We start from the raw sequence: 27,499 nt of genomic DNA on the forward strand, positions 1-27,499 counted from the left end.
ACCAATCACAACTTTTCTGTGTGAGCAGAAAAAGGCGGGGTTTGAACAGGTAGGCCGTGTGTATAAATAACTCGAAAAAATGTTTTACCGTTCACCAGCGTGCAAAGCGTGGAAAGTGTACCATCCAAGTGAATAAAATGGGGAACTGGATAGTTAACCATGGAATGTCAGCACTCATACTGGTAGGTAAATTAGTATTTTTCCAAAATCACAGTAGTCGTTCTTTGAAATGCTGTATAGCTTTTCATCCAGTTCGGTGTGAATCGCATATTTCCAAAATGTTATATTTTACCTGTTCAGACTGCCGATATTGCAAGAAAGCAGATATTGGCAAATAACAGCGCACATTATTGCAACAGCAAATAGATGTGTTTACAGACAGTGGGTCGAGAAGAAATGCTGCATTAGGTCTGGGATGACGCGATGATCAGAGGACATCTCGTCGAGAACAGAACATATTAATTAGAGAAAGTAAACAGCATGCTAAGTGAAGAAATGCATCTTACTATATTTCCCAGTTGTTTTCTAGGTAAGATGCTCATACAGAGAGGACTATGAGTAAATTACTTTAAAATGTTTATATAAAACTGGCTGTGGGTGTATGCGCAGTTTTAATTTCACATGTTTCTTGACTGGAATTGCAGGTGGTATGGATGGGCATAAATATATTCCTGTTTGTCTACTTCTACCTTTTCTACGACCTGGGTGATCAATTTTACTACACGCGTCACATTCTAGGGGTGAGTGCCATCCTTGCGTGGGCATTAGCCGCCGACGCTTGAATGTTTATGCTGGGATGATCATCAAGTGGAGAGCAAGAAAGATGCTTCTAAAAAAATGTGACTGACCTCTGTAATCAGTCATTTTTACAATTATGATTAATTTGTCTAGCAGAGTCTTTCAAATTTATTTCCGTCAAAACGTACTGAAAAAGTTCAGTTTACCCACAAAACAAGCCAAATTGGCTATTTTAAAATACAGTTGCTTTTACATGTTTTTTCCGTTTAATACGGACCATTACTCTCTTTACAATTGAAATAACATGTTCATTGAGGCACAAAACAATAACAGCAGCGAAAACGTACAGTGCAGCAGACTCGCTAACCAAAGGGAAAGGGCAAACGTAAAGACGTGATAGCGTCATTTAGTGTTCTGCCTGTTCTGGGTTTCAGTCTGCATTGGCCTGGGCTCGAGCCCCCGCTGCAGTTCTAAACTTCAACTGCCTCCTGATCCTGCTGCCGGTGTGCCGCAACCTGCTCTCACTCCTGCGCGGATCCTTCATGGTGAGTCCGCATGCCACAGCATCCACTCCGGACACGCATCACTCTTGTCCTTGACTCTCCTTTCACGTTGCAAAATTGTTTTATGGGGACGACGCACGCCACCATAGTCACTCCCAGCTCAAAAAAATTTGGAAGAGCCACATTTGGGTCACCTATCGGAATTTTAAGAGGGGTTGCATGAAACCCGAGTTAATCGGCCACGCTGCTCCGGTTTGTTTCAATAAATGCACTTAGGGAGGGACGTAGTGTACGTTTTCACTCGCGTTTTGAGTAAACTCTCGTTAATGTTCCAGTGTTGCGGGCGGTCAATGAGGAAGCAGCTGGACAAAAATCTCAGTTTCCACAAGCTGGTGGCCTACATGATTGGCCTGATGACAGGTAAGCTGCTTTTTCCTGGTCACATAAAATGTTTGTAAATATTATGTTCTGTTTGGCTGATAGTTTGATTGAAGGTAGTGACTGCGCCAAGAAATTACTTTTGTTCTTATATTATTTGTTGCGATACCAAATTGCAGTTGCCAGTTGGACGGAATCTGTATATCCACGATGAGGCATATTATTTCTGGTCAACCAGCCAAAATATTTCACACAACATATTTTCATATTTATTGCAATATGGATTTTATGCTGAAACAAAACCAGTGCAAACCTCGCAGCCGTATTAACTCATTTATAGAACTGCAATGAACGGTAGTGATTGCCATTCTTGGAACAATTTATTCGCAATTATGTGAGCTGAGTGGTATTTAAAACAGGAAATGTGTCGTACTACACGGATAACCCTTTGGATCTACAATCAATTTATTGAACGTTAGTGTTGAAAAATAAACCTGCAAGTCCACGTGTGTGTGTGTGTGTGTGTGTGTGCAGACGTGGATGAGCTGGTTTATCGTCTATTCTGTGCGTTTTGTTGTTGTTGCACAGTGTCAGTGTTTTCACAGTGCCTCACATCAATTACACGTTAGTCTATGTTGCTTTACGTGGAAGAGGCCCTTCTCAGTTTTAACGCTGACGTTAACGCCCACCACTTTAACTACCAAGAAGAGGGAATGTACCTGCCTGTAGACTAGGGCGTAACTTTGGATTGAACATTGCGGGGGGTGAGGTCTCCATGAATATGATTATTTGGGGGGGGGGGGGGGGGGGGTTTACAACCCTAATTTACGCCCATGCCTGTAGAGGAGTGTAGCTGCAGCTGGTTGGTATGCATTTCAAATTCAGCACACACAGCGGGTTTTAATAAAGGTAAATGTAGATGCTTAGATATTTCCCCAGAGTCAATCAGTGCAATGACCAGGTCTTTGCCTGTCAAGAAAATTATTCACAATAAACACTTTCACTTCAGTTAGGAGCAGTTTTGATTTTTTTGTAACAATGCTTAATTTCCCAGCCTCATTGCATAACTGCAGCTATTGCAGCATTCCAAGATAACATTCTTTTCATCTGACTGTGACCAAGGCTTTCATCTGATTGTGACCATACATTCACATTGACTAAGGCTTTTGTGTCTCGTCTGCACGAAAGTCGAGATAAGAGCTCTGCGACCTGCTGTTAACATGTCCATCAACTTTCATATTAGACATTGCTGTCAAGTAAACACTGTATCATGCACTAACTTCCTTGTACCAGAAACACAACATAGCCAATCAGGTGAGGGGAGGGTTAAATCTGTGTCCATCAAATTGATTTTTGCCCTGTACCTATCCTACTCGTAAGTATGGAGGACACATTAATTATTAATGGTCTCAGAATATCCAGAAGTTTGTAGTGGTACCCTTACAACTTACTTTTTTTCCCAGCTCACTTCCTTCCACATCAGGAAACCATGCATTTCCTTGTAGACAGGCCGTGATTTGACTTTTACATAACGTGAACATACCACAAGTGAGCAAGGGAATGTTGTAATACCTGAACCTTTTAAATTCTGTGTGCTTATTTTGTGATTGCAACTCCCTTTGTCATTCTTCATCACCTGCTCCTCTGGATTGTGCAGTACTCTAACTGGAAGCAACAATGGTTACATAATGCAAAACCAGTGTTTGTGCAAGGAAAATTAGTTCCACTCATCATCTTATCTATCAGATGCTGTTATGCTGGAGATCCTAGTTTTACATCTTACATGATTTGTAATCAGTTTGTCACTTATTTACTAAGATAACCACCTTCCTGGAGGCCACAGCAGCAGGGCCATGGCCAGTGATTAAAATGAGAAATCTGACTTTGTGTCCTCTTGGAGAAATCTTTCATTTACAGTGCTTTCACTAACTGATTAACATGTAAATTCCCCATATGAAGTGATAAAAGTGTTGGGAATTCCCTTGCTATATCATGGTGAAACTGAAAAAAAGTACAAGTTCAGATCCTTTTAACTTCGTCTTTTTACCTGATGTGAGTTTTTGCATCTTTAACCCTTTCCATTTTTCCACCGGGCAGCTGTGCATACTATTGCCCATTTGTTCAACATGGAGTGGTACAACAACAGCAGACGGGGAGAGTATGATACCCTCAGCACCGCCCTTTCTAGTCTGGAGGACACAGACAACGAAACCTACCTGAATCCCATTCGCTCCACTTCCACTGTGAGTTCTCAATAGCTTTTCCATTCACTCTAGTGATTTCGCAGAGAGATTATTTGCCTTTTTGCCTTTTCTATCATGAAGCTGATGGAGCACTGACTCTTGTAGGACCTACAGTACCAGTCAAAAGTTTGGACACCCTTGATTAAGATAATGGGAATCATGCATTTGAGATTTTGATCTAAAGACTTGCGCTTAGATTCTTGAAATTGTTGCCTAGATAAAAAATAAATGGTGAAATTGATGCCTGTGTATGAGTTTCTTTCCAAAAATTATATATTATTTTTTATTTTTTTTTTTTTTTTTAAATATTTTTGGCTACTTCGAAGAATCTAAAATGTAAGAATTTTGATTTAACAAGTTTTTGGTCACTGCATAATTCCATTTGTGTTATTTCATAGTTTTGATGTGTTTACTATCATTAAAAAAAAAGTAAAAATAAAGAGTAAAAGTTGTGTCCAGACTTTTGACTGGTACTGTACCTGGCACTGGGGGGGATTAGGGCTTTGTGAGAGGGTGTCATGTGATTCATTGTGATGCTGTATGATTGGCTCCCTCTGTCCTAGACACCAACCTATGTGGTGTTCACCACCATCGCTGGGATCACAGGGGTCATCATCACCCTGGCTCTTATCCTCATCATCACTTCATCCATGGAGGTCATCCGCCGTAGCTACTTCGAGGTCTTCTGGTACACCCACCACCTCTTCGTCATCTTCTTTGCTGGGCTGGTCATTCATGGAGCTGGGTAAGTAATGCTGCGTGGATAGAGGCACAATTTTCAGGTGGAGTGGAGGTTTCTGTTGATCATGCTATCAGGGTTAAACCTCCTTCCCCTTCTTAACCCCCCCCCCCAACTTTCTGTTGCCTACCAGGCGCATCGTGCGAAGTCAAACCACCACTGATCCACCTCACAACTACTCTGTCTGTAAGGATCGGCCACAGGACTGGGGCAAGATACCCGAGTGTCCCATCCCGCAGTTTGCAGGAGGGTTCCCACAGGTGAGAGAGCGGGAGCCTGCCCTTCCTCTGTTCCGGCAAGCACATGAAAGCAAAAAATCTGCGGGGGACAGGTGTCTCCTGAGCAGTTTTGTCAGTCTTTTCCACTTGTTCTGTGTGCTGAGCCCCTGATTGTTGGCCTTGCCTATTCCTTTCCCCCTGCAGACCTGGATGTGGGTCATCGGTCCCATGATCCTCTACCTTTGTGAGCGTCTGCTGCGCTTCATTCGCTACATGCAAGCTGTCAGGTACAGAAAGGTGAGTCAGCAGGGGCTTCTGGGATGCTGAAAGCCGCCGTGTATCACATCAGTGGTCTCTATGCAGGAAAAACCTCAATCCATTCACAGCGCCTCACCAGCGTTTCTCCCTCTTCTGTCAGATTGTGATCCGGCCATCTAAGGTGCTGGAGCTGCAGCTGGAGAAGGCGGGTTTCAAGATGGAGGTGGGGCAGTATGTCTTCCTCAACTGCCCCGCCATCTCGCAGCTGGAGTGGCATCCCTTCACCATGACCTCCGCTCCCGAGGAGGACTTCTTTAGCGTGCACATCCGCTCCGTCGGGGACTGGACCCAAAAGCTCATCAGCATGGTGGAGCAGCTGCCAGAGGGTGCACAGGGACCCAAGTAAGACATTCTAACCCTAATCTGTGAACGTAGATGTTGTCATGATCCAACAGCCTTGAGATGACAAGCCGTTATCTTCTGATAAGACAAGACAGATTAAGAGTGGAATGCAGAGTGGGTATGCGCTACTTAAAGCTTTAAAGACCTGAGGCTGTATCCTGACCTCTGACCTTTCTTTCAGAATGGGTGTGGATGGCCCATTTGGCACTGCCAGTGAGGACGTGTTTGACTACGAGGTCAGTATGCTGGTCGGCTGTGGCATTGGTGTGACACCCTTTGCTTCCATCCTCAAGTCGATCTGGTACAAATTCAAAGAGTCAAACCCCAAACTTCGCACAAGAAAGGTACAGTTCTTCTAAACATTACATATTTTCCTAAGATGATTTTACATAACTTACATTTTACATGGTATTCATTTACATAGCCAGATATTTACTGAAGCAATTCAAGGTAGGCACCTTTCTCAAGGGTACAACAGCAGTGCCCCACATGGGAATTGAGCCTATACTCCTTGGGTTACGAACCCAACTATTCATTCATCGCATCAGTCCCACTGAAAGATGTAGCTGGTTCTGAAGACTATAAAAACAGGTAGCTCTCACAAAAATGTAGGCTCTGTCCCTGATGTAATGGTGAGTCATAATCAATTTTGCAATACCCTCTTAACTGAAACTGTACCGTGTGTATTACGCAAGGCCACAGTTCCCATTCTACACATTGTCTGTGAGACAGAGCAATTACCTTAAAATGGAAAGAGACATGCAGTGGTTTTCTCCTTCTTACTGGGTGTGTGATATGGAAGAATTCTCATGTGTTCTTTTAGGCTTTCTGTTAGTGATGTCATTATGTCCTTATTCCAGATCTATTTCTACTGGCTGTGCAGGGAGACGCACGCCTTTGAGTGGTTCGCAGACCTTTTGCAGGTGCTGGAGACGGAAATGGAAGAAAGGGGCATGAGGGACTTCCTCACCTATAAGCTCTTCCTCACTGGATGGGACCAAAGCCATGTATGTAGGAGAGGCCACATAGTCTGACAAGCACTAGTACTGTTCTCCAGCTGAGGTTGTTTTGGGGTATTACTGGACTTGTTTAAACATGTAGTGTTCAAAATGGCGCTAATTATTACAGCTTTGTGTCGTGGACTGACTTATGTTCAAATGTGGTCTGACATTTTTCTGTACGCGTCATTGTACCTCCCTGTATTAAATGAACCTACCCTTGCTTTGTAAGTTGCTCAGGAAAAGAGCTCCTGCAAAGTGAAGCAATGTAAATGTCTCTTGCAGCAGAGGTGATGACAGTGGTGATGACATTTCGGCTACTGAGGGTTTTCCCCCCTTTGTCTTTTCCCAGGCAGCGCACGTGATGGTTCACTTTGACGCAGACACAGATGTCGTCACAGGTCTTAAACAGAAGACCCACTACGGCAGGCCCAACTGGGATAAGGAGTTTGAACAGATCCGCAAAGAGCACCCAACGTGAGTGTTGGCGCATTAACTTTCCTCTCTTGGTATGCTGAACACCCACATACAGCGTAGTATTTGGATCACTGGTTTCTATGTCAAAACATCTTTGTCCGACTGCATATCTCACTACAATTGTTTGTACCTTTCAAAGCGGAGAGAGACCATGCAAAGCAGCATACAGGACATAGTACTGCTCAGTACGCGACTTGTGACTCATTCCTTGAGGCCTGTGATTTTTTTTCAGTCATATTACGTATGTGTGGGTGGCAGTGATGACAAACTGACAGCACAATAAAGTCCCTGACAATTTTGTTTTGTCAACAAAATGCACAGGTCAGTGGTTGGCACATTCCTCTGCGGGCCCCAGGTACTCGCTAAGACCCTCGAGAAAAAATGTGTCAAGTACTCGGATGTGGATCCTCGAAAAACAAAGTTCTATTTCAACAAGGAAAATTTCTGAGCGATGCCTCAGAAATGGCTGCACACCCAAAGAACCTGTTCATCGCTCTGTCAAACGAACATTTGGGTGCTCTTGGGGACAAAAAGAAGACAAGACAGGCCCTGGTCTGTTGTGAAACGGACCTCTCTTCTCCAGTGACTCTTGATGGGTTGATGAGACACATGGAAGACCTCTCGGGTTCCAGTTCCTCTAATTCAGAAGTTTGACAAAAGATGTACCTAATTTCTACAGTGTACAGAGTACAGAACGTTTAAGATCTGTTCCCTTCCTGCTTTGCCTAAGACGGTTCATGAAGTATTATTACTTGTAATGATTCACCAGCGTTCTGTGTGCACAGTACCAGTGAACAGCCTGGATCTGTACAGCACTGCTATTGTTGGAGGTACAACTGAATGACGAGATGAGATCCCTTTTCAACAGCGACCAGTCCAGTCATGAACCAAATATTCTGTGTAACCGGATGGACAACGCTTGTACATTTTTTTTTAAAAGGTCAATTAAGTCTTTCAGCAGTTGCTGACCTGCCACGTAAGTCAGAAGGGAAATTCTTCGCAGGTCATTCTAGCTGATTACACTGGGAATCTCCCAAAGAATTGCTACTGTTCCTCTCCAACAGATGGGTTGCAAATATTGTATTTATAGACTTTATGGGTCATGGTTACATTTAGCATGTAGCTTACACAGCTTTAATCACAACAGAGTCACAGGCCACTGAACGGCACTTGTTATAGTCGCAAACAGGAACTTCATTTTTATTTATAAAAATAAAAAATGGGAAAAAATTTATTCCAAAAATGTTTGTACTTTGTATTATTTGCATATTGTCCAATCACTTCAGCCTTATACATGTATGAAGCATTTTTTTAAAAATACTGTATATATTATAAATATAAAACCATGCATGCATATTGCTATTGTTTAATACACTGCAGACATATCCAGTTTCACAATAAAAATGTTTTTTTGGGCCTGACCATACATCACATTACTCATTAAAAAGGAATGCACATTTGGCAAGTTTACTACAAACTGTACCACAAACCAGGTACAGAACAAATATCTACATCCTGGTAAGCCACAGTAACACATTCCCCATGTTGTTTTTGAAAAGACAGCATGAGGAAACAGTTTAGTTGGGTAAATCAACTAGATCAGTTTGAGTGTAAATCGTGCATTCAGGCATTAAGATTGATTTTAGTGACTGTTCTTTTGATAAAGAAAGATTGTGACTGCACTAACTGCTGTCTCCAGAAATTCTCCATTAGAAAACTAAACCCAGGTTGCATATTAGCCCCTTGAAAGAAAAGATGAACTAAAATTAATGACACTCCTGTTTAATATCAGTTAACACACTGAGGGAGTTTGACTTTTTATTGAACAAGGAAAATAAAACATTGCTCAAAAGACAGGCAACTACAGTTTCTATTTGTAAAATGAAATGTACAGAAAGACTGTGCAATACCTAATTCGACAGGTAAGGCAGCAAGCGCTGGGGTTAAGCCTGCCCCATAACCACACTGCAGGGTCAACAGGTCTTCACAAGGTGTTCTCTCCTACACTGTTGCTCTTCAAAGAGGGGCATCTTCCCACTATCTTTCTGACACTCGTAGCACCTGATCCAGCCCCTCCAAAATGAAACCAAATACAATTAAAAACAAATGACAGCTATAAAAACACATCTTAAAAGTGAGAAACTATGCCTCATATGTACGCACGTTTCCCTGCCAACACAACACTAAGCAAATGCCAACCGCAGGAGGGCCACAGCAAACAGTCCTGTCAAAAAAAAAAAAAAAAGACATTTGACACCGTTTTCTCCACAGATTAAAAAAAAAAAAGCTTTCTTTCACCTTTAACTGCTTTTGCTTCTTTTTTTGTACCACAGTAATGAAGGGAAAAAAACAGTTGCTGATGCCATAAATTGACAACAGCGTGGGAGGAGTGGGTATGAAAATACCGAAATTACCACCTCCTGACTAGAACAATCAGAGAAGGGTCACACATTAATAACACAAGCATAACTGACTTGACTCAATCCAATACAGCTCGCCTCCAAATCGCTCATAATGCCCAAAACACACAGAATTGAGTTTCACTGCACCTCCTTCGGCTCTCAGGGTGCCCCTGCCGTTTTCTGGATCTGCTCTTTCAGGATGAGAATGCTCTGCCTCTGTTCCGGCGGCAGCATGGCGATCTGTTCTGGGGTCAGCTGCAGCACCTGCATGATCAGGGCAGCCTGGACCGGGGGGGGGGGGGGGGGGGGGGCGAGCAGAGACAATGCGGGCACTTAATGCAGAGACAGACACTGGGAAGATGCATCTGAGTCTGGCACCTTGCAACACCGTGCCTCTACAAACACAGTCAGACAACATATGGCTCGGGTTCACATGCTGATAATGAAATGCAAGTGCTGAAATGGCTTCATATTGGAACATGGAGATGTTTAAGCAAAGGCTCTCTCTCTGTTTGCAATTTCTTTGGCCAACATTCCCCTGAGCTTGAGGCATTACATGAACACCTGCTACACTTGTTGTTCTTGTCTGACAACAGAAACTATGCTGATTTTTGCTTTGTTTATCAATGTGTCTGACAAAAGACAAACGCTGGTCACAATTTTCCAGCAATTACCACAGTACTAACGACACAGGTTTGGAAAGCAAATAAGAACCCTGTCACAAGCCCATCCTATTGAGAGCTGCACTCACTTTCTCATGGTCCTGAGAGGTGACCTGACTTTGTCCAGGGCTGAAGCCTCCTCCTCCTCCTGTCTGGGGAACACCTGAGAGGCCAGGGGCCTGCTGGAACGAACAAACGCACACAGACACACAGACACACACACACAATGGCAGTTGTTTACACGGTCACCAAAAACTGACCCCACAATGGTGCAGATTGAGAAAGGGTGGTCAAACATTAGCTACCATAGTGTGCTGGCCTGGGCCCTGCATTCCGGTTGCCATGGGAACTCTCTGGGTTGACACAGGACCCCTGGCGTCAAGACTGCGGGTCTCCACCGCTCTGGGGTCACGAGCGCCGGGGATGGGAGCTAAACAAGGACACAGCGTGCCATAAATGACTAAAATTACCTCTTCAAGTTCTGGGTGTGACGCATGTTTAGTGTCACTGCATAAGCCAGGAACAGCAGAGAAAGTAATAGACATCGTTGCATCATCTTAGGTACCAGACAAAAAAATGTGGGCGGAACAGAAAGAAATTAAGCACACACTGTAATTACAACTTAAAGTTCCTGAAGTTCCTAAAGAAAATTTGTCACTTTAGCAATCGTAATTAACAACTTACAACAATGACAAGATGTAGTTAAAATGGGTTAATGCAGCGCAAATTGCAAACCTTACGAAGAGGACCAATTGTTTTGACAGCTCCCTAATACCAAGAGTGGCTTACCCTAAGGCTTACACAGGGCCGTGAGATCCCTTCCTGTTTCCTCCTCTTACCTCTAGCTTCCATGGGAGGTCCTCTCTGTTCCATCATGGGTCCTCTGGGCTCTCCCATCATGCCTCTGGGCTCAACCATGGGGCCTCCCCTCATGTCATGGGGTCCCCGCATGTCAGGAGGTGGCCCGCTCCCAACATGGCTCATGTGCATGGGCGGGCCCTGGTGCGGCGGAGCCCCCATGAAGCCTCGGCTGATTTCACGCACACACGCGCACACACACGCACGCACACGCGCGCACACACACAAACAACGGATTAACCAGTGTAACACAGACCACCCATCAATCACTGTGACCTGCGGTTTGGCTCTGCACGGTTTATTGTTCATCCTGCTTGGCGCATCAGCGTCGGAGGCTTCGGTTCGTTTTGTCCCTTACCTTGGCTCCACCACCTCCCCCGTGACTGAGAGCAGAGTGCCGCCGCGTGGGTCGTTGGGGCCATCTCCCAGCAGGCCTCTGGGGGGCACCACAGAGGGCCCTGGAGGGACACCTCCGCGCATGGGCGCCCGCGGGTCTGCCATGGGTACTGCGGAAAGAGCCAGCCACATGAGCGACGTGGTACCGCCAGCTGGTGCAGAATACAGGGGGGGGGCGGGGGACGACACGCACTAACACAGCACAACAACACACGAGCTCACTATCACGACACCGACAGAGGAAGGAAGGAAGGAGAGTAGGAGACAGTAGAGCAGGAATATAGGCACACACAGAACGCTAAGATCCTGCCTCGCACGCAAGCACTGTCCTTGGCTGGTTGCACCACTATGAGCATACCTTCCATTGGGTCTGACGGAACAGGTTTCTGAAGGCAGGCAGATACTGTGAACGCGAAGGAAATGATCAGACTTCCTTCTTCCTACCTATCTCTGGCTGATGCTAATGGAGCATCTGAACAGGCAACAGGCCAGGCATTTCAACAGAAGGTGAAGATAAGACCTCTTGACCCGACCAGAATGTCAGGATATGACTTTAAAACCTTATAACAAGGGACGCTGTATGTCTAACATTAAACACTGGAAAAAAAACAAACAGGCTTCATCAGAGGGCCCAGTCCTACTGATTGTTGCTAGCCTGTAAGTTTGATTGGCTGGCCCTCTGCAGGCCAGGACCAGGGTGTACTAGTGATACCTTGTGGCCGTTCGATAGCAGCCTGCCCTGAGGATCCTACAGGAGAATGCTGAGGGTTTCCTGGGTGCGCAGGAAATAAAGAAAAGAGGAGACAGGGCTCAGAAACAGCAGAGCATTGCCTCTGCTGGTTGCCATTACCAGGGACTTCACACTTGGGTTTGAAATTCTCCAATACAAATCAACACTTTAGGGGCGGGTCCCCATCACCTCTATTACATTCACAAAGCTTGTGAGGAAAGAAGGCTTGTGAGCTGGCTGGTCTGAAGATGTGCTTCGACAGAGCAGACATTGGGCTCACACTGCCCCTCAGTGGTCACCAAGAGTAGCAACAGAAGAGAGAGAACAGGGAGAAACGAAACAAGCAAGAGGAGTGGGGGACTGTTTTCATCTGAACCCCAAGTGTAAAGCCACACACTGGCACACAGACGCAGAGAGCACAACATATGAGCACTACATCACCATCCCAAAGAGAAGAGAGCATATCTTGAATGAAACTTACCACAGAGGTTTTGACAGACAATGGTTTGCAACAGAGGTTTTCACAGTGTGGAAAGGCTTAAAAAATTAACTTTTATTTGTCACCACATGGTTCGGACCTACACAGTTAAAATATCCTCTAAGAACACATGTACTCTTTTTTCACCCCTGTGTAAAGACATCATGCATTTCTCCAAGAGAATCACAAACCTCTCCAATAAAACGTGATATGTTATAAATATCCCAAGCTGTTGATATAATACTAAGCTGAAGCATGATCCACTTCTAAGCAAATTATATATTTTACAAAATTCTTTATTTCTGCTATTAGCATTGTTTGAAACCCATACACCAAAAAACAAAGTCCATAACCCAAAAAACGGTGGAAAAAACCTTCATTTCTTTACCTTGGCCTCTGTCCATGGGAACAGGCCCTCCCTGGGGAATGCCCATCTGGGGCTGCATTCCAACTGTGGAAAAACAACAGACACAATAACTGGCTAGTGCTCTACTGGCTCCTCCCATTAAAGAAGATGAGTGGCTGAAAAGCCATGGATATTAGACCCCCTCACCTGCAGGTCCCATCGGCCCTTGTCCTGGCATCGGTCCTGCCACCCCGCCCACCATCTGAGGGGGCTGCATCATCTGGGGGGCTCCGTTCACATGCATGCCAGGCTGAACACAACGCAAACACAGATGTGACGAAAACAAGGAGGGTAATCAGAGCATCCGCCAAGACTGCACCAGTAATGCTCTTTAAGTCTTTGCTAAATTTAATGCAGATGCCAGTTACAATACTGACTGTTTGAAAGCCCTGACAGTTTATGCTGTGGCATTGTTGGACTCATGAGACCTAATGGCAGAATAGGCAACTGTCTTCGTATTCAAATAACACACCAGACACAGGCTCGTAGTGACCGTGTGAGAACACCAAACTCAGATGCACCAGAGTTCAGGAATGAGACAGAGCATTACACAACTTCTTGACAGCAAGAGATTTTCAGAGATCACAAAAATGCATAAAATTTAACTTGCAGAAAAAATCCATAATAACCTTTCCAACAAGGTAAATTAGCCACATGAGGAGGCCTTGAATGTGTTTCCCCAGAGTGTACAATGCAGTCATGTGGGGCATCTGCCTACTAAATGAGAGGGGTGGCAGTGTAGCATAGTGGTGAGGAGTAGGACTCGTAACCAAAAGGCTGCTGGTTCAATTCCCCACTGCGGCACTGCTGTTGAACACTTGGGCAAGGTACTTAACCCAAAATTGCCTCAGTAAATATCCAGATGTATAACTGGATAACATGTAAAAAAAATTTAACTCATGTAAGTCTGAGAATTTATAAGAGCATCTGCTAAATGCCAATAATGCAAATGGTCTGTAAAACAGTTATGTAATGAACACCCTCAGGAGAGTATCTAGCAGAAGGTGTGGTGCGTGTGACCTTATGGGGGGGGTCAGGCAGGCGCTCACCATGGTCTGTGGCTGGGAGGCTGGGATGTTGGGCTGGGATAGAGGCTGGCTGGGGACTGGGACAACCCCGGCCTGACTGCTGGGGATGAGTGGCTGGACTGTCGTCTGTCGGTGGAGCATTTTCTGGACAAAATGCGTGGAAACATAAAAATTAGCATCACTGTCCCAGATTGTGCTAAAAATAGTTTAATAGTAAACCATAAAACTTGGTCTAACTGGAAAAAAAAGTCCAATCAGTGAAATGTCTGGAACAAGCAAAGCCTGATGATTGCAATTTTTATTGGACTCCCCTCTATGCCCCTAACATCTGTGTATTTCACCTGTGGTCTTCAAAACCAACTCCAACTCTCGCCTTTGCATCAACTGCCCTCCGATTAGGAGCCACTTATACGCAGGGAAATGGCGGAGCCAGTCTCACCAGGGCGATTTCGGGGTCGACGATCCTCATGACGACCTGGGCTTGCAACAGAGCGTAGGCCAGCTGAGGGTTCTGCAGCAGCATGTTCCTGGCCTCCTGGGGGCTGTTCTGTACACACAGCTGGGGATCACATGGACAAAACGCACACTGGATCATGGACTGATATGGTGCTTCAATTCATGTCAGTTTACACTTAGGAGTTAGATGAGGAAGAGACCCCAAACTGCTGTCTCGTACAGTGCATTTTTCCAATTACTGATTAAGGAATCAGAGCTCAGCACATCATGTGGTGTTCTGAATTGTTGATAACTGATCAAGAATAAGTAAGATGCAGGGAATCACATTACTACCTATAGAAGCATCACCACCTATCCACCAGTAAAAAATAACCTTTATTTCACTGTGTTGCCTAGAACTTGTATTTCCCAGTACCAATTTTCCAGATATTGTAATAACATTAATGCAAGCCCCCGATCAGCTAAGACACTGCTTCTGAGCTGGAGTGATCATACGCACTTTCATCTGCTTCATGAGTTCAAACATCTGTTCCGGAGGCAGGCTGGCCACTGCACGGCTGATGGACTCTGGAGCCTCTTCAGGCTGACAGCTGTCTCCATATGGGGACTCAATGACAGGAGCACCTGTGCCCAAACCTGAGGCCAAACACAGCAAAATTAAGGTCTGGGTTAATCTGAGGGCAAAGAAAGGCAGTGTTTTATATTACGCACATTACATTATTGTCATTTAGTAGACACTCTTATCCCTGTACAAGGTCAGGACTTTGAAGAAGGCCCAGTCAATGCTGGCTGACCCTGGCCACCCCTTGTTCAAAGGGTTCAAGTTGCTTCCGTCTGGCCGCAGATACAAACTGCCAACATGCAGGACAAACAGATTTAAGAGCTCATTTGTCCCGGCCGCCATTGGCCTTCTAAATAACTCAATGTGATTTTTATGTTGTAGTCACCGTCCTTTACCCAGTGGGATTTTTATGTTGTTTTTATTTTGTGTTTATTATTTATTTATTATTGTTGTGTCGATACTGCTGGCTGTACAAAAAATTACCCCTCTGGGATAATAAAGATATCCTTAATCCTTAATCCAGAGCGATTTATAGTGTCTTACAGTTTTGCCAATTTACACAGATGGATATTCAAGCCCTACCCCTTCCCACTACACCACACTGCTGTTTAATCAAACAGCCTCCATATTATCAGCCCAGCCCTTGTTTGTGAATGGCACAAACTGGCATACTCTTCAACTCTTCCTTGTTCTTCTCGCTGGCAGCATTGTCCACCCGCAGGGCTCTTCCGCTGAACTCTCGCCCGTTCAAGTTCCGCATGGCACTAAGGGCCGTCTCTTGGTCCTGGTACTCGCAGAAGCCATAGCCCTTAGGTTTCCCCGTTTCTCTGTCATACACCAACCTGAAAAAAAGCAGGGGATCTTAAATATACTACAGTAGCCACGTTTATACTCAGATCATGACGAGGTACTTACAGTGACCAGTAATTCAAAGGTGTATTCTTTAATTAAACCTGAATACTGATAACATTCCGGTGACTTTACGCCGCGTACCTGAAACTGACAACCAGCCCGACTTCTGAAAAGATGTCCTTTAGTTGCTCCTCTGTAGCTTCATATGGAATGTTTCCCACTATGAGAAATAATAGGTTAGCATATTGTTTGGCATTGGTTTATATTGTTGGTTATATATCATCCCTGTCTGAACGAACAGAAGCAAACCAAGACGAACGCTTTCAGATGTGAATGTATCAAATGTTCGCATACAAACAGCACTGCAAACAGCAAATGTATCCAGTCAGCTAACTGCCAAAGTAGCTTGCCAGCCAGATCAGTCCTAATTAATGAACACTAGCTATCAGCTAGATCTAGTAAATTTAGTTGTAGTTAGGCATCTCTTAGTTCAAGCAGACACATTACACTCGACGCGCTATCTAGTCTCATTCGCCTACCGCCTAGTACCTAATGTACGCTACCTAGCCATCGTTGCAATAACTTCTACTCTCCCGTATACTGTACTCAAATGTGAATTGGTACAGCCTGCTAGTCATTCAAACTTACCAAAGACAGAGCGCAGAGAACGATCAACAGCCGGATCCCTTCCCGCTGCAGCAACAACTGCTGCCGCTAGATTCGCCATGTTGAACAGTGAACCGGAACAACTTTCTGTTGTATCCTGACTACAACCAGTGCGCAGAGTGTGGCCATGGGAGTTGTATTCCAGTGAAACACGAGTTGAAGCTGGGCTTTGGGCTGGGAAAGCGTTACCTTTAGGGAGCCATTGTTCTGTTTAATTTAGGGAGAAAATGTTTAGTTGCAACGGTCAAACATTGAAACCTCCCTTTCTACATCATTAATGAGTTGAAGGCCTAATTTGAACTTGCATCTCGTCAAAGGAAGTGCTAACAGCTGTGCGTTTTGATATTGAGAAGGCTTATGTTATGATTGCGATAGTGTGTCAACCAAATCTGGGAGTCTGGGCATTGGTGCTCAGGTCTAGAATTACAGTTGGCTTGCTGCCTGTTCGATCGTACTGTTAAGGGTTGTGTTTGAGTATTCTCTTACCCATCCTGCAGAAAATGGCGCTCTACTGAGATTTTCATTAGACTGACTTTTTATCACTGTGGTTAATGATTTTTATATTAAAAGTGGTATCTGCGATTTCCTCTGAAGAAGTGTGGATTGTAAAAGAAACCATAATCAATGCAAAGACTAGACCCTGACAGAGTGTACTTTACGGACCAGGCTGAAACATATCCAAATACTATAGGACTGCCTTATCTTCTAGCTAGAAGTACAAAAAGGGATTTTGGACAGATGGCAAACACTCAGGAAATGACTTGAATCAGCTGTTGCCCTGGAGACTTTAAAAAAAGATGAAGCGGTCAATGATAGAGATTAGAACCTTCATCACTGAAACCAGCTCAAATCTCAGCATTACGATTCTGTTGGAAGTGGTGGCAGACTAAAGAATTAGCCTGGTCACCCCCTGTCACATAGTTATCAATCTAAATCTGAGGTCAATATTGCTGGCTGATATGCCTGCATGCAGACATTTTTGGCATCTTTTTTAACATTTCTAATAGGGAATGACATATTTATATTTAAAAAACATTTATAAAACATTTATTGTTTTTATTTTATAATTAAGCACTAACAATGAAGGCATTTCTGACTCACCTGTTTAAAAATGACTAGCATACAATACATATTTAAATTTATGCAGACAAAAACATAAATCCATCCAAGATGACTTATTTTCAATAATTAGTCAGTTAAGTAACTAGTAATGCAGTCCCTGAATATTAGACATGCTTTATAATGCAGTCATTAACTCAAAAAAGTCCATCAAAAATTTTCAATGCAATCAATGTAAATATGACATAATGCAAGTAATGCAAAAAAAAAATAACCTTTCCATTATCGAAATTATACACTTAACTTTCATCCATATTCAATGCAGCTGTAACTGGTGGTTTTCAGGATGGTGAAGTGAGGGCGAATGATCAGGCACAAAGATCTATTGCAAAAAATGTTTCACAGATCTAGATATCATAACTGATAAGTGTGCCAAATGTGAGCTGAATGAGTTAATGTTTTCAGATGTCACTGCCATGTTTGACAAAACCACATTTGGATACTGTAATGGGTGAGACTCATGACTTAGGGCAATGTACTTTACAATTATCAAGGTACTCTGGGCAATACATGAGCCAAGGCAAGCAATGCTCTGAAATGTTATGTAAAATCATTTTGTGACTATACAGTGTGTGGCTGAAGGTGGCCAGGGCCCAATAGCCATGAGAAGCAGTGTATAGCCATGAACAATCCATGACATACACATGGACCAAATGTGACAGGAATTAATTCTTTGAAAAAAAAAACTGATGTGTAAAAATTGTGTCCGGCAGCTAAACTGTACATAGAATTCATACAAAAAAGTATTTTAACACATCTCCACACTATCACCAATAAGGGTGCCATATCTGAACAAAATCAGGCATGGCTGTCAAGAATATCTCATGGAAAAAAAAATGATGAAAGAAGAAAGAAGAAAAACACAAAACACAGCCAAAACACTGTGCTTTCTGTCATTCTAATTATTCTATTTCTAGCAAGACATTTAATATTAACAGCCTAAATATAGAAAGATATGTTTTAGGGGACACTGTTTGCATATGAATGCACTTTTTACACTATAAAACTGCAACATGTGAAACGTATATTTCATCTAACTGTTTTTTGAGGTATGGTATTGTGTGACAAGGCTTCTATTATGTAGTAGAGCAGATTTACATATTAGTTTGGTTGGGCAAATGTTGTAAGGTACAAGTGAAACATGGGTAGTATGATAAGAGTTAGTAAGGTTGGCATGTTATGGTTTGCCCTAAAAGGACAAGAATGAGACAGTAATGGGTAAAAGGGTAAGCCTGGTATTATATTGCATAGAATTTTACTTGTTCACAATTGGGTATCAAACTGGCTCATACGTTTTACCAAGTCATTCTCATTGTCATGACCTTACTAACAGATTAATGCATTTTTATTGTCAGTGCATCTGTGCAGAACCTTCTTCACAGACTGATTGTGTCTATCATGTTCTATGCAGAGGGATCCTGAATGCCGCCCCCGCAAAGGCAAATTTAGCAGCATGTAAAGGATTGTGAGATATTAATTTCAGGCCCTGTGACATCCATTGATTTTTACTTTTTTGCATATGGTAAGACCCACTTGTTTTGTCTGAGGACAATGTGTAGTATTTCCTGCCCGTCCCCACCCCTCAAGACTTCCCTTAAAGTCACTTATTTCTCATACCATTGAGATTTATAGACGTAAACCTTAATAATTCATGTCACCATTTTTACCCATCATTAAACACAAGGGGGCGCAAATATGAGGCCAGTCCACACGAAATTCAAGCCAAACCTTGCACTTTCAGTTTTAGTGCAACTGCTATGATTCATTGTCGTACTGATCCATGGATTGTGAACATTTGGGTGCAGGCGAAAACCAAAGGAAAGCGGGAAAAAAAAAACTCATGGTTCCACTGGGGCTCGAACCCAGGACCTTCTGCGTGTAAAGCAGACGTGATAACCACTACACTATGGAACCACATGCCTTCACCTTTCACTTACAAGCCATATGACAATAATGTTACGATACTTTCCAAAAAAAAACCTTGATCCTGTTTGTGTAATTTACAGTTTTAAACTTCAGTACCTACAATCTTGATACTATCACTCGGTTCTGCATATGCCAGCCAGCTATTTACGTATTCAGCTGTTGATGTTATTACTAGCAGCTTCACTCGTTTGCTGCCGTGTCAGCTTCAAGAAAGCGAGCTAGTCTACCCATCTGAACTAACTTAATGATTACAGGCTAGCCAGAAACATGCGAACTATCTTGCCTTTGGAGTTTCCAACTGAAAATTTGATGTAACACGGAAAATGTAGTTACCTTAATATTATATCCCTAGAGCAGTGACATAGGAGAGATTTTAACTGGAAAAGAACCATAAGTTGCGTCACACTGGACAGAGTTGAAGGCAATTGCTGGATAACTACGTATAGCTAGTTGGCTAAAACGTAGTCCGATGTCCGGCAGAAGTTAAACCACCTAGCTTGCAAACGCGCAAGATATTGAGTATTCAAAGAAACCTTACCGGAAAATTGAGTGTCAATGTATTCTCCAGACACGGTTTATTTGATTAAATGTATAAGTAAACACTTTCCTGGTGGTAGTCAGAGGTCTTAAATAGCTAGCTGGACCCACTCTACACGTGCCTTTCACTTGGAAGTCATTTGTTAACAAACCAGATTACTCGAATAGTAACGTTAACTACCTACATCGGTATAACACACCTTCGGACGTCTGTATAACTTATATTTAAAGGGTTCCTGGTTTAACTACCTGCATAGCCAGTTTGATAACTTAAGATGAACACATAAGCATCGATTTGCACTTCGATGTTTTTGTATTTGCTTTTCTGGACTTGCTATCAACTTATTTCATAAAATTGCGTTAGCTGGCTCACTGCGCCCACCTTTCCCTTGAAATGGAGACCGATTTTCGAATAAGGATTGTCAGATGAAATGGACAGGAATCAGGCAGGTGGTAAAAGTACGGCTGTAGTTGCCATCCTGCTGTCTGACTCTTCTTGAGCCCATATTAAATGCCGTCGAAAACCCCGTTCCCCGTTAAGTTTTGTCTTGTTTTACAGGACTCCAAGCATCGGCCGGATATGTAGCGGTAATGTTCGTTCTCAGGTGGAGTAGCGCTTTTTCGTGTTTGAAATTAGATTCAGCCAATATCGGAAGAATAGGCCCACCTTCTCCAGTTACTTTTTTAGCCACTCTCCACTTCAGAAGGCTTCCGTTTTTGGATTTTATGACTACAGGCGAATGACAAAAACTTTAGCTAATGTTTATAGCCAAGTAGCTAACCAACGCGGTTAATTTCTGATGTGCCAATGGTTAACGTATATTGTTTTGGAATTCAATGGAATTTAATTTGCATGAAAAGGCTAAACCTACGTGGTAGCCAGCTAGCGAGCAAGCAAGATTGCAATTTGACTTCACACACTGAATTGAGTATACTTGAAAAGGGGAACCTCGAGGGTCGTGCTATTTTTCAGATGCGTAGCCTATGATCTGCAAATAAATATTTAAATAATGCAAGTCTGAAGCTTATGTTTGTGGGAGCACCACACAAGTGTTGATGACGGAAAACGTCAGGAAGTGTAAAACGTGTTCCAGCTTCTGTTGCGTTGCCAGGATTGAGAGGAACACGGCACAACAGGAGTTACTCGACACACCCTCTGGCACAAGGCTAGCTAACGCTGCAGTGAAAGAGATGGGTGTTTTCTAATCAGCAGGTTCAGCTGATATTACCTTGATTCTCATGAGGGTGGCGCAGACGCCTCTTAGTTGACGTTTAGGCTACGCCTAAACAGGCCTACAAATGCATACACCAAAAAAGTAATATTGGCTGAAAAGGATTAAGTGTTATACAAAGCTTGGCATCTATCAAGCATCTCTCGGCTATAAATGATTGCTTGATGCGCAAAGCTGAGAAGGAAGTACCTAAATTTGTAACGCATTGGTAGGCTACACTAATATACTTGGAAAAAGATATCATACACACGAGCAAAAGTATGTTATATAGGCTATTGAAATATTAGATGTATTGCTTATGTGTAGACTTTAGTATTTGTTATAATGTTTCTTACCAATGCGTAACACGCAGGGTAAGAAACATTATAACCACCTTACCAACATGTAGGCCTACTTCTTTGTAAGATGGCAGTGCTATCCGAGAATGTGCACAACATACCGTCAAAATAAGATTTCGGGAGCCCGTGAACCTTGAATTTAAGATTAACATCTACATCGTCTACATGATCTGTTGTGGAATAGGGCCTAGGTGAAGACAAACGACAAAATTTTAGATTAATTGGGATACTTGCATGTGGGTCGTCCACTCCTCGATCTGTAATTGGTGACGTTCAGAATAAAGGGACACGCTAACCGTTTCTGAATTCGTGTGGGCCAGAATATGTGTTTTCACCTACTGAGACAATACGAGCCCAAGATGGATGGTTCATTAAGTGATTTCTTCAAGCAGAAGCACAAGGTTCATACATTCAATGCAATCATAACTCTTCTTTCCAAAGGTTGTGCAGAGGCACACTCTTTCAGAATCTCTTTCCTTTTATTTCACCAGGGTTAAGTGAGGTAATACAGTTGCCAGTGGTAAATGCGTGCTTCTCTGACTGACACGTGTGTTTTGACTGTACAATCACTAAGATGATTTATTTTCAAACAGGAGCATGCAATTACATGAAATGAGCAATGTATCCAATTATTTAATCGGCTCAAACCGCTCAGAACTGCCAGAGCAAAGCATTCCCTCACATTAGTTATTCAAATTAACGATAGCACAACCATTTAGGCTAGTGCTGTATGAAATGCATAGGTGTAGTCACCGGCAGAACACGTTCTTTTTCAATATAAAGTCTAAAGTTTACGAAACGGGAATGGTTAAGCTGCGAGGTGTACGGAAATTACCGCTAGAAGAACAAAGTTGGCCATATTATTTCTTCAGGCCGTTAGGTGCATTTAAGCCTGGGAACCTAGATTTCAGCCTGTCTGCCAAGACGTATGGCAGATGAATCATTTAATAAATGCTCTATGTCCCCCTTCAGTGTTTCCTATTTATGGACATATATTATATACTGTGGTATTAAAAACGAAGAATCAGCGCACAAGAACGACTGTGAATGATGGGAAAAAGAAATGCATAATTCGTGACAAACATACGCGTCGTCTTAATAAGCATGCAACCTGCATGTATTCACCTGTAGAGAAGACAGCGCCGGCTTTAGGACCCAGGGTGCGCGATTTGGTCTCCAGCTGCTGCGGTCTGAAAGTGGCAATGATGGAAGATCGCGAGGAGAAGCCCAAATTTCACCCCGGATTTATTTCTCTCTAAAATCGTGTTCGAAAACCGAAACGAAAGTCTCACAACTCGCCGTCCCCGCTCAGTCTTGTGGCCCAAAGCTCCAGTCCAAAGTCGCACGAGAGCAGTTTGGTGCTCAAGGTAAGGCGGAACGATACCATGCCATTACTAATAACAAAGGCGCTGCTGGCGAGTGAGGGGTATTAAAGGGGCATTTGACAACGTAATGGAGGACCGTTGTCAAACTCTTTAAACTTTACACTAGCCTAATATTTGGTACATCGAAGTTAGAAGGCCTGCATGCAGCCAACAGCGGGGTGCTGTTGTGGTGAATACTTTTGCCATTTACGAACCTACTCAAGAGTCGAGATCTGCGTGAGGCTCCTTGTACTTATAATTCCACAAAACACATATCGCTATATTGTTTCCGTTAGTAAAGATATACAAAGAAAATGCAACTTCTTTAAACCAATTGTAGTTTACACACAAACTGTCTAGGGTAGGCTTTGGTAGTTTTTCGTTTCTTCGGAGTTTGGCCATATTATTAAAATTCATTTTATTAAACTGTCACCGCGCTGCAGTTTAGGTATGTTCATGTACCGAATCCGACTACTGACTAATGGTAACTGTGCCAAGCAATTTGCTTACATAATTTGCATCCACAAACGATAATTGGGCTTAATACATGGGGTATTTAGTCCCTCCAGTCACAATACTGAACGTGTGTAGTATTTCTTTCATCTACCGGTAGGCTAACAGCGATGATTGGCCAATTAACTGTACGGTGTTTTACCGATCGCAAAACGCTGTAGGTTCATTCCCTTCCAGTGATGTCTGCAATTCGACGGGCCTAATAAGTCGTAGAGTACGCAGAGCTCGTTAAGTCAAAGCAGGTAAATAAATTAACTCATCAAAGTACTAAAATACACGCGAGACAGGATAAGTTTGTCCTATAGACAGCCGCGGGAATGTGGCTCATAGGCCTCCAAATACACTTTTTTCCGAGAAGCTGTATTCTTTGGCCGAACATACGGCATTTGCCCCGTTTAAAGATTCTGAAATGGTGCCGCTGAGGATAGCCCAATGTCAGTAGTATTTGGACCATTAATAAAAGCACGCGATGGAACCTTGGTGTTTAGCTACTGGTGCGGCTCGTTGCTGTGTTCCATCGTTGTCGATTTCTGAAGAGGCGTCGCGCTGCCCGGTCGCTATCAGGGTCGCTGCTGTGCTCTGTCTGTCGTCCAGCGATCCCCTGGATATTTCCGATGTCTAGCTTTAAGACAGGACAGCACTGCAACGTGTAGATCGCGGACCATCGAGCTCTGTTCGCCCACGCTTGTTTCAAAAACTGTCGCGTTTTATTGTCACATGTTTGTGTTATATTTTGCTATTATTTTGTATTTACCCTCGGTTTTCACGATTATAGTTTAATTAGGCTATATTTTAGCTGACGTACCTACGCTGTTGTTGAAATGTCCTTGTATATTATTACCGAATAACCCCATGCTCTTAAACAAAATCATTATTGTTTCCTGAACGCTCTTTCTCCAGTACAGTACAAATACTGCTAAACTGTAGAATTTCAAGGCAAATACGGTTCTGTCGCTGTATCCGCGGCACGCTCCGCGGGTTGCCTCTGCTTGCTGCATTCGAGAGCCTAATGAAGAAATAGGTCATGGTTTGAGTTTTGTTTATTTTCATGACCGCGTTTCTCTTTACCTGTCACGTTCAGACCTCGTCGGGAATTTGTTGTAGCCTATTGCTAATCCATAGTAGCCGCTGTTTAAAACTGTAAAAAGGCTCACATCTTTTTTACACGATGATCTGCATGATAATTCTTAAAGAGTAATTTGATCTCAGTTATTTAAACACCAGCGCAGTGCAAATGGTAAAACACAGACTCATATGCTAATTGCTTTTACGTCTACGACAGAAATGAAGGTGAAAACGAATGGTTTCGATAAAGGAGTCTATAATATGGCATATAGGCTACTTCTGAGAGGCGAGCCGGAGCTTTCCGGCCCTTTGTAAAGCTTCGACAGACTGCTGCCGCTACCTGGCTTGACCTTGCAGAGACTACGTTCTCAACCCCTCGAATTCAGGTTTCCTTATCTGCATTGCCTCTTCGCGAAAAAAAAGGTTATATTGCAATTTCAGCGCACGAAGGTGCCTACTTGCCCATCTATATGTGTCACCCGTTCACATTTGCTATTTTGAATTAAGACCGCGGAGGAGTGTCTGTTCTAATTAGGGTCTGTAAATAATGCAATCGACTGCGGCGCGATGTCGCTGGTGCTGACTACGTACACGAACCCCAATTGTATGGCGCAAGGAGCATTTACTTTAGGTTGGCTATTCGCTTACTTGGGCTTTTGGATTTCGCTGTTCACCTGGTTGCGCAGCTGTATACCATGACAAAATTGGCTCCGTCATGACACTAATCGATTGAAAATGGGTAGTCTCTGGCAACTGTGAATAAATAAAGTAAGTAAATAAATAAATAAATAAATAACCCAGACCTTAAAATCTCCACATTTTGCCGACTAACAACCACTATTGAGTGATAGCCCTAAGATACAAATTTTATAGGAATTATCTTAACTTGACATCAGTACGTTGTCAAGACATAAGCCAACTACAGAAATGGTTGATTTTACTGAGACTAATATTCATAATTGACTGTTCTTTTCATTCTTTGATAAAAGAATATTAAACTTTCCCATTTAACTCACATAGACATAACTTACATATGTATAACAACAAGAGATGTGTGTTCTCGTAAATGGTGCTATATGTATTTATATAGTACTGTTTATGACACTTATTCCATGTTTGGAAGAAATAAAAGTAATATGCTTCGTTAAGCTTATAGCACTGTCATCCTTGTGACCATAGATGCAATGAAGGCATGGCATGAATGTAAATGTAAATAAATGTATTCTATCCTCCTTGGGATGTTAATTTTTTACATGAGTAGGAAAGGCAATACGATACCAGTATTCTCAAACCAGTATTATCATATAGCTTGTTCAAGAACACAAATTACTCTACTGGCAATCCAGAAGTGAGTGTTCACATACTTCAACTGTAAGAAAGATTACGGTATCATCAACAGGATGAACAACCAGGACTGAAGGTTTCAATAGCCCAAGAAGGACAGAGACCAGGCCTGCACCAGCAGAAACTGAGTGGTGTTCAGAAACAGGTTGCATTTCTGTTATAATTTCTGATGTTCTGTGAGGGTGCAATAGTGGTCGATACCCACAAAGTGGTTTGGTGAAAACTGAGGAGGATCCAACCCGGAAACACAACAGGCTGAACCTGGACAGGCTGAGTTCTAGTTTGTTGGCACTGATCAAGGTCTGCCTTCTGTGAGGTCATGAAGGAATGGAAGCTGTGTCCAAGCCTAGATCAGAGCTTATTTAGTCGGATGGGTCTTGTTGGGTCAGTTTGATGTACAAATATGTTCCCTTGACAATACACTAGTCAGATGCAAGTGCATATCACATTTTCCTAATCAAACTCTTAAAAGAAGAGTGCAAAGCAGATATAATGAAGGACCATATCCAAAGTATTGTAAAACTTAGACTAGGAGCAAATGTACAACCTTCCAGTGTCTAAGCGTTCTCTCCACTCAAACCACATGACCAGTAGCTGTGGCAGAGAGAGGAATGGAATGGAAAATCACTTGCTGTCATATAATTAAAAATCTGTGAGGGATTATAAGCATCCAAAGAAAGCAGAAACATGATGAGAAGGGTGGCAAATCGTTGTGGGGACAAGAATTTTAAGGAAGTAAGACCAAGCGCAAATTGTGGTTAATAAGGCTGGTGTGGACTGGACTTAAGCAGTACAGTGAGCAGTGGTGAATCGTGTGCGTAGTGTATTATTAGCAGGCTGGATTGCTTGTGTGTGAGTGTGAGTGTGCATATGTGTGTGTGAGTGAGTGAGAGAGAGAGAGAAAGACGGCAGGTTTGTCTTGTTGAGGATCGAAGAGAGACTACTGTCAGAGGTCACTGCTGGAGGTGGGGTTTTTTAATCTTTCCTCTATCTTTCTTATATTTTATATTTCTTTACAGGCACACAGTGGTTCATTCTTTATTCTTGCTGAGTGTTGAATGAAAGTGTCAGGGATGGAATTAAAAAGTGAATGGGTGGGTGGGATGAGAGAGGAAGTTGAGGGTACATTGATGCAAGTGTAAACATTCCAGTCATTGGAGAGACAGGTATAGAAGTCACTAGAGTGGGGAACATAGAAACAGAAAAGAAGGGTGAGAGATGGTGTCAAAGTTGCGACAGAATGTAACAGTATTTGTGTAGAAAGGGGAGCACACAGAAAGAAGTGGAAGACAAAACGTTTGAGTAATGTAGCCGACATATAAACAGAGAAGGGTGTCTGCTGAGCGGTAAAACAGAAATGTAATTAGAACTATAAAAACAGTCACTCATAATGCAGTTTGTCATTTTTATTTTTCACTACATCAGACACATTAAATCACTCTCTTTGTTGCAGCATCAAATTATTGCATGAAAGTGTAATGAAAAATTAAATTACATCAGAATCTTAGGAGCCATTTTCATGTCAAAGAAGAAGTTGGGGGGGAAAAAAGCATTGTAAGCTTTGCATTGATGTATTGTTTCACATCCGTGAACCTGGGAGACAGACACGCA

General features: G+C 42.9%; 2 protein-coding genes and 1 non-coding gene across 5 annotated transcripts; 1 reads left to right on the forward strand and 2 right to left on the reverse strand.

The window, feature by feature from the left end:
- Positions 1-111: 111 nt before the first annotated feature.
- On the forward strand, positions 112-7,497 carry nox1 (NADPH oxidase 1). Of its 2 annotated transcripts, none has more exons than XM_036548648.1 (13): positions 112-182; positions 645-740; positions 1,173-1,283; positions 1,577-1,661; positions 3,717-3,862; positions 4,426-4,607; positions 4,735-4,861; positions 5,024-5,116; positions 5,238-5,479; positions 5,661-5,823; positions 6,340-6,490; positions 6,834-6,954; positions 7,276-7,497. In XM_036548648.1, exons 1-13 carry the CDS (start codon positions 138-140, stop codon positions 7,400-7,402), a joined length of 1,689 nt encoding a protein of 562 aa, XP_036404541.1. In that variant the 5' UTR covers positions 112-137; the 3' UTR covers positions 7,403-7,497. The 2 variants fall into 2 exon arrangements, with proteins under 2 accessions (XP_036404541.1, XP_036404540.1); XM_036548647.1 differs by having other exon boundaries at positions 6,340-6,486; positions 6,830-6,954.
- Positions 7,498-8,842: 1,345 nt separating this feature from the next.
- Positions 8,843-16,511, reverse strand: cstf2 (cleavage stimulation factor, 3' pre-RNA, subunit 2). Of its 2 annotated transcripts, XM_036548316.1 has the most exons (15): positions 16,433-16,511; positions 15,926-16,004; positions 15,605-15,774; positions 14,870-15,006; positions 14,354-14,473; positions 13,936-14,058; positions 13,034-13,136; positions 12,869-12,931; positions 11,985-12,044; positions 11,235-11,382; positions 10,858-11,048; positions 10,324-10,448; positions 10,108-10,200; positions 9,504-9,638; positions 8,843-9,178 (listed from the first exon to the last, which is right to left on the reverse strand). In XM_036548316.1, exons 1-14 carry the CDS (start codon positions 16,509-16,511, stop codon positions 9,516-9,518), a joined length of 1,614 nt encoding a protein of 537 aa, XP_036404209.1. In that variant the 3' UTR covers positions 8,843-9,178; positions 9,504-9,515. The 2 variants fall into 2 exon arrangements, with proteins under 2 accessions (XP_036404209.1, XP_036404210.1); XM_036548317.1 differs by lacking the exon at positions 11,985-12,044.
- Positions 16,512-19,410: 2,899 nt separating this feature from the next.
- Positions 19,411-19,483, reverse strand: trnav-uac. The gene has a single exon. It is a non-coding gene; the product is annotated as a tRNA-Val (tRNA).
- Between the last annotated feature and the right edge of the window lie 8,016 nt (positions 19,484-27,499).

The sequence above is a fragment of the Megalops cyprinoides genome, chromosome 16 (genome assembly GCF_013368585.1).
Source record: "Megalops cyprinoides isolate fMegCyp1 chromosome 16, fMegCyp1.pri, whole genome shotgun sequence".
Classification (NCBI taxonomy): Eukaryota; Metazoa; Chordata; class Actinopteri; order Elopiformes; family Megalopidae; genus Megalops; species Megalops cyprinoides.

Bases quoted from the DNA above. Each gene is read 5' to 3' on its own strand.
- nox1 (XM_036548648.1), top strand. From the start codon at position 138: ATGGGGAACTGGATAGTTAACCATGGAATGTCAGCACTCATACTG. The intron at 5,824-6,339 runs GTACAGTTCTTC...TCCTTATTCCAG, and splicing joins CCAAACTTCGCACAAGAAAG to ATCTATTTCTACTGGCTGTG. The intron at 6,491-6,833 runs GTAGGAGAGGCC...TTTCCCAGGCAG, and splicing joins ATGGGACCAAAGCCATGTAT to CGCACGTGATGGTTCACTTT.
- cstf2 (XM_036548316.1), bottom strand. From the start codon at position 16,511: ATGGCGAATCTAGCGGCAGCAGTTGTTGCTGCAGCGGGAAGGGATCCG. The intron at 14,474-14,869 runs GTGCGTATGATC...TGTGATCCCCAG, and splicing joins AACTCATGAAGCAGATGAAA to CTGTGTGTACAGAACAGCCC. The intron at 9,639-10,107 runs GTGAGTGCAGCT...CCCCCGGTCCAG, and splicing joins CCTCTCAGGACCATGAGAAA to GCTGCCCTGATCATGCAGGT.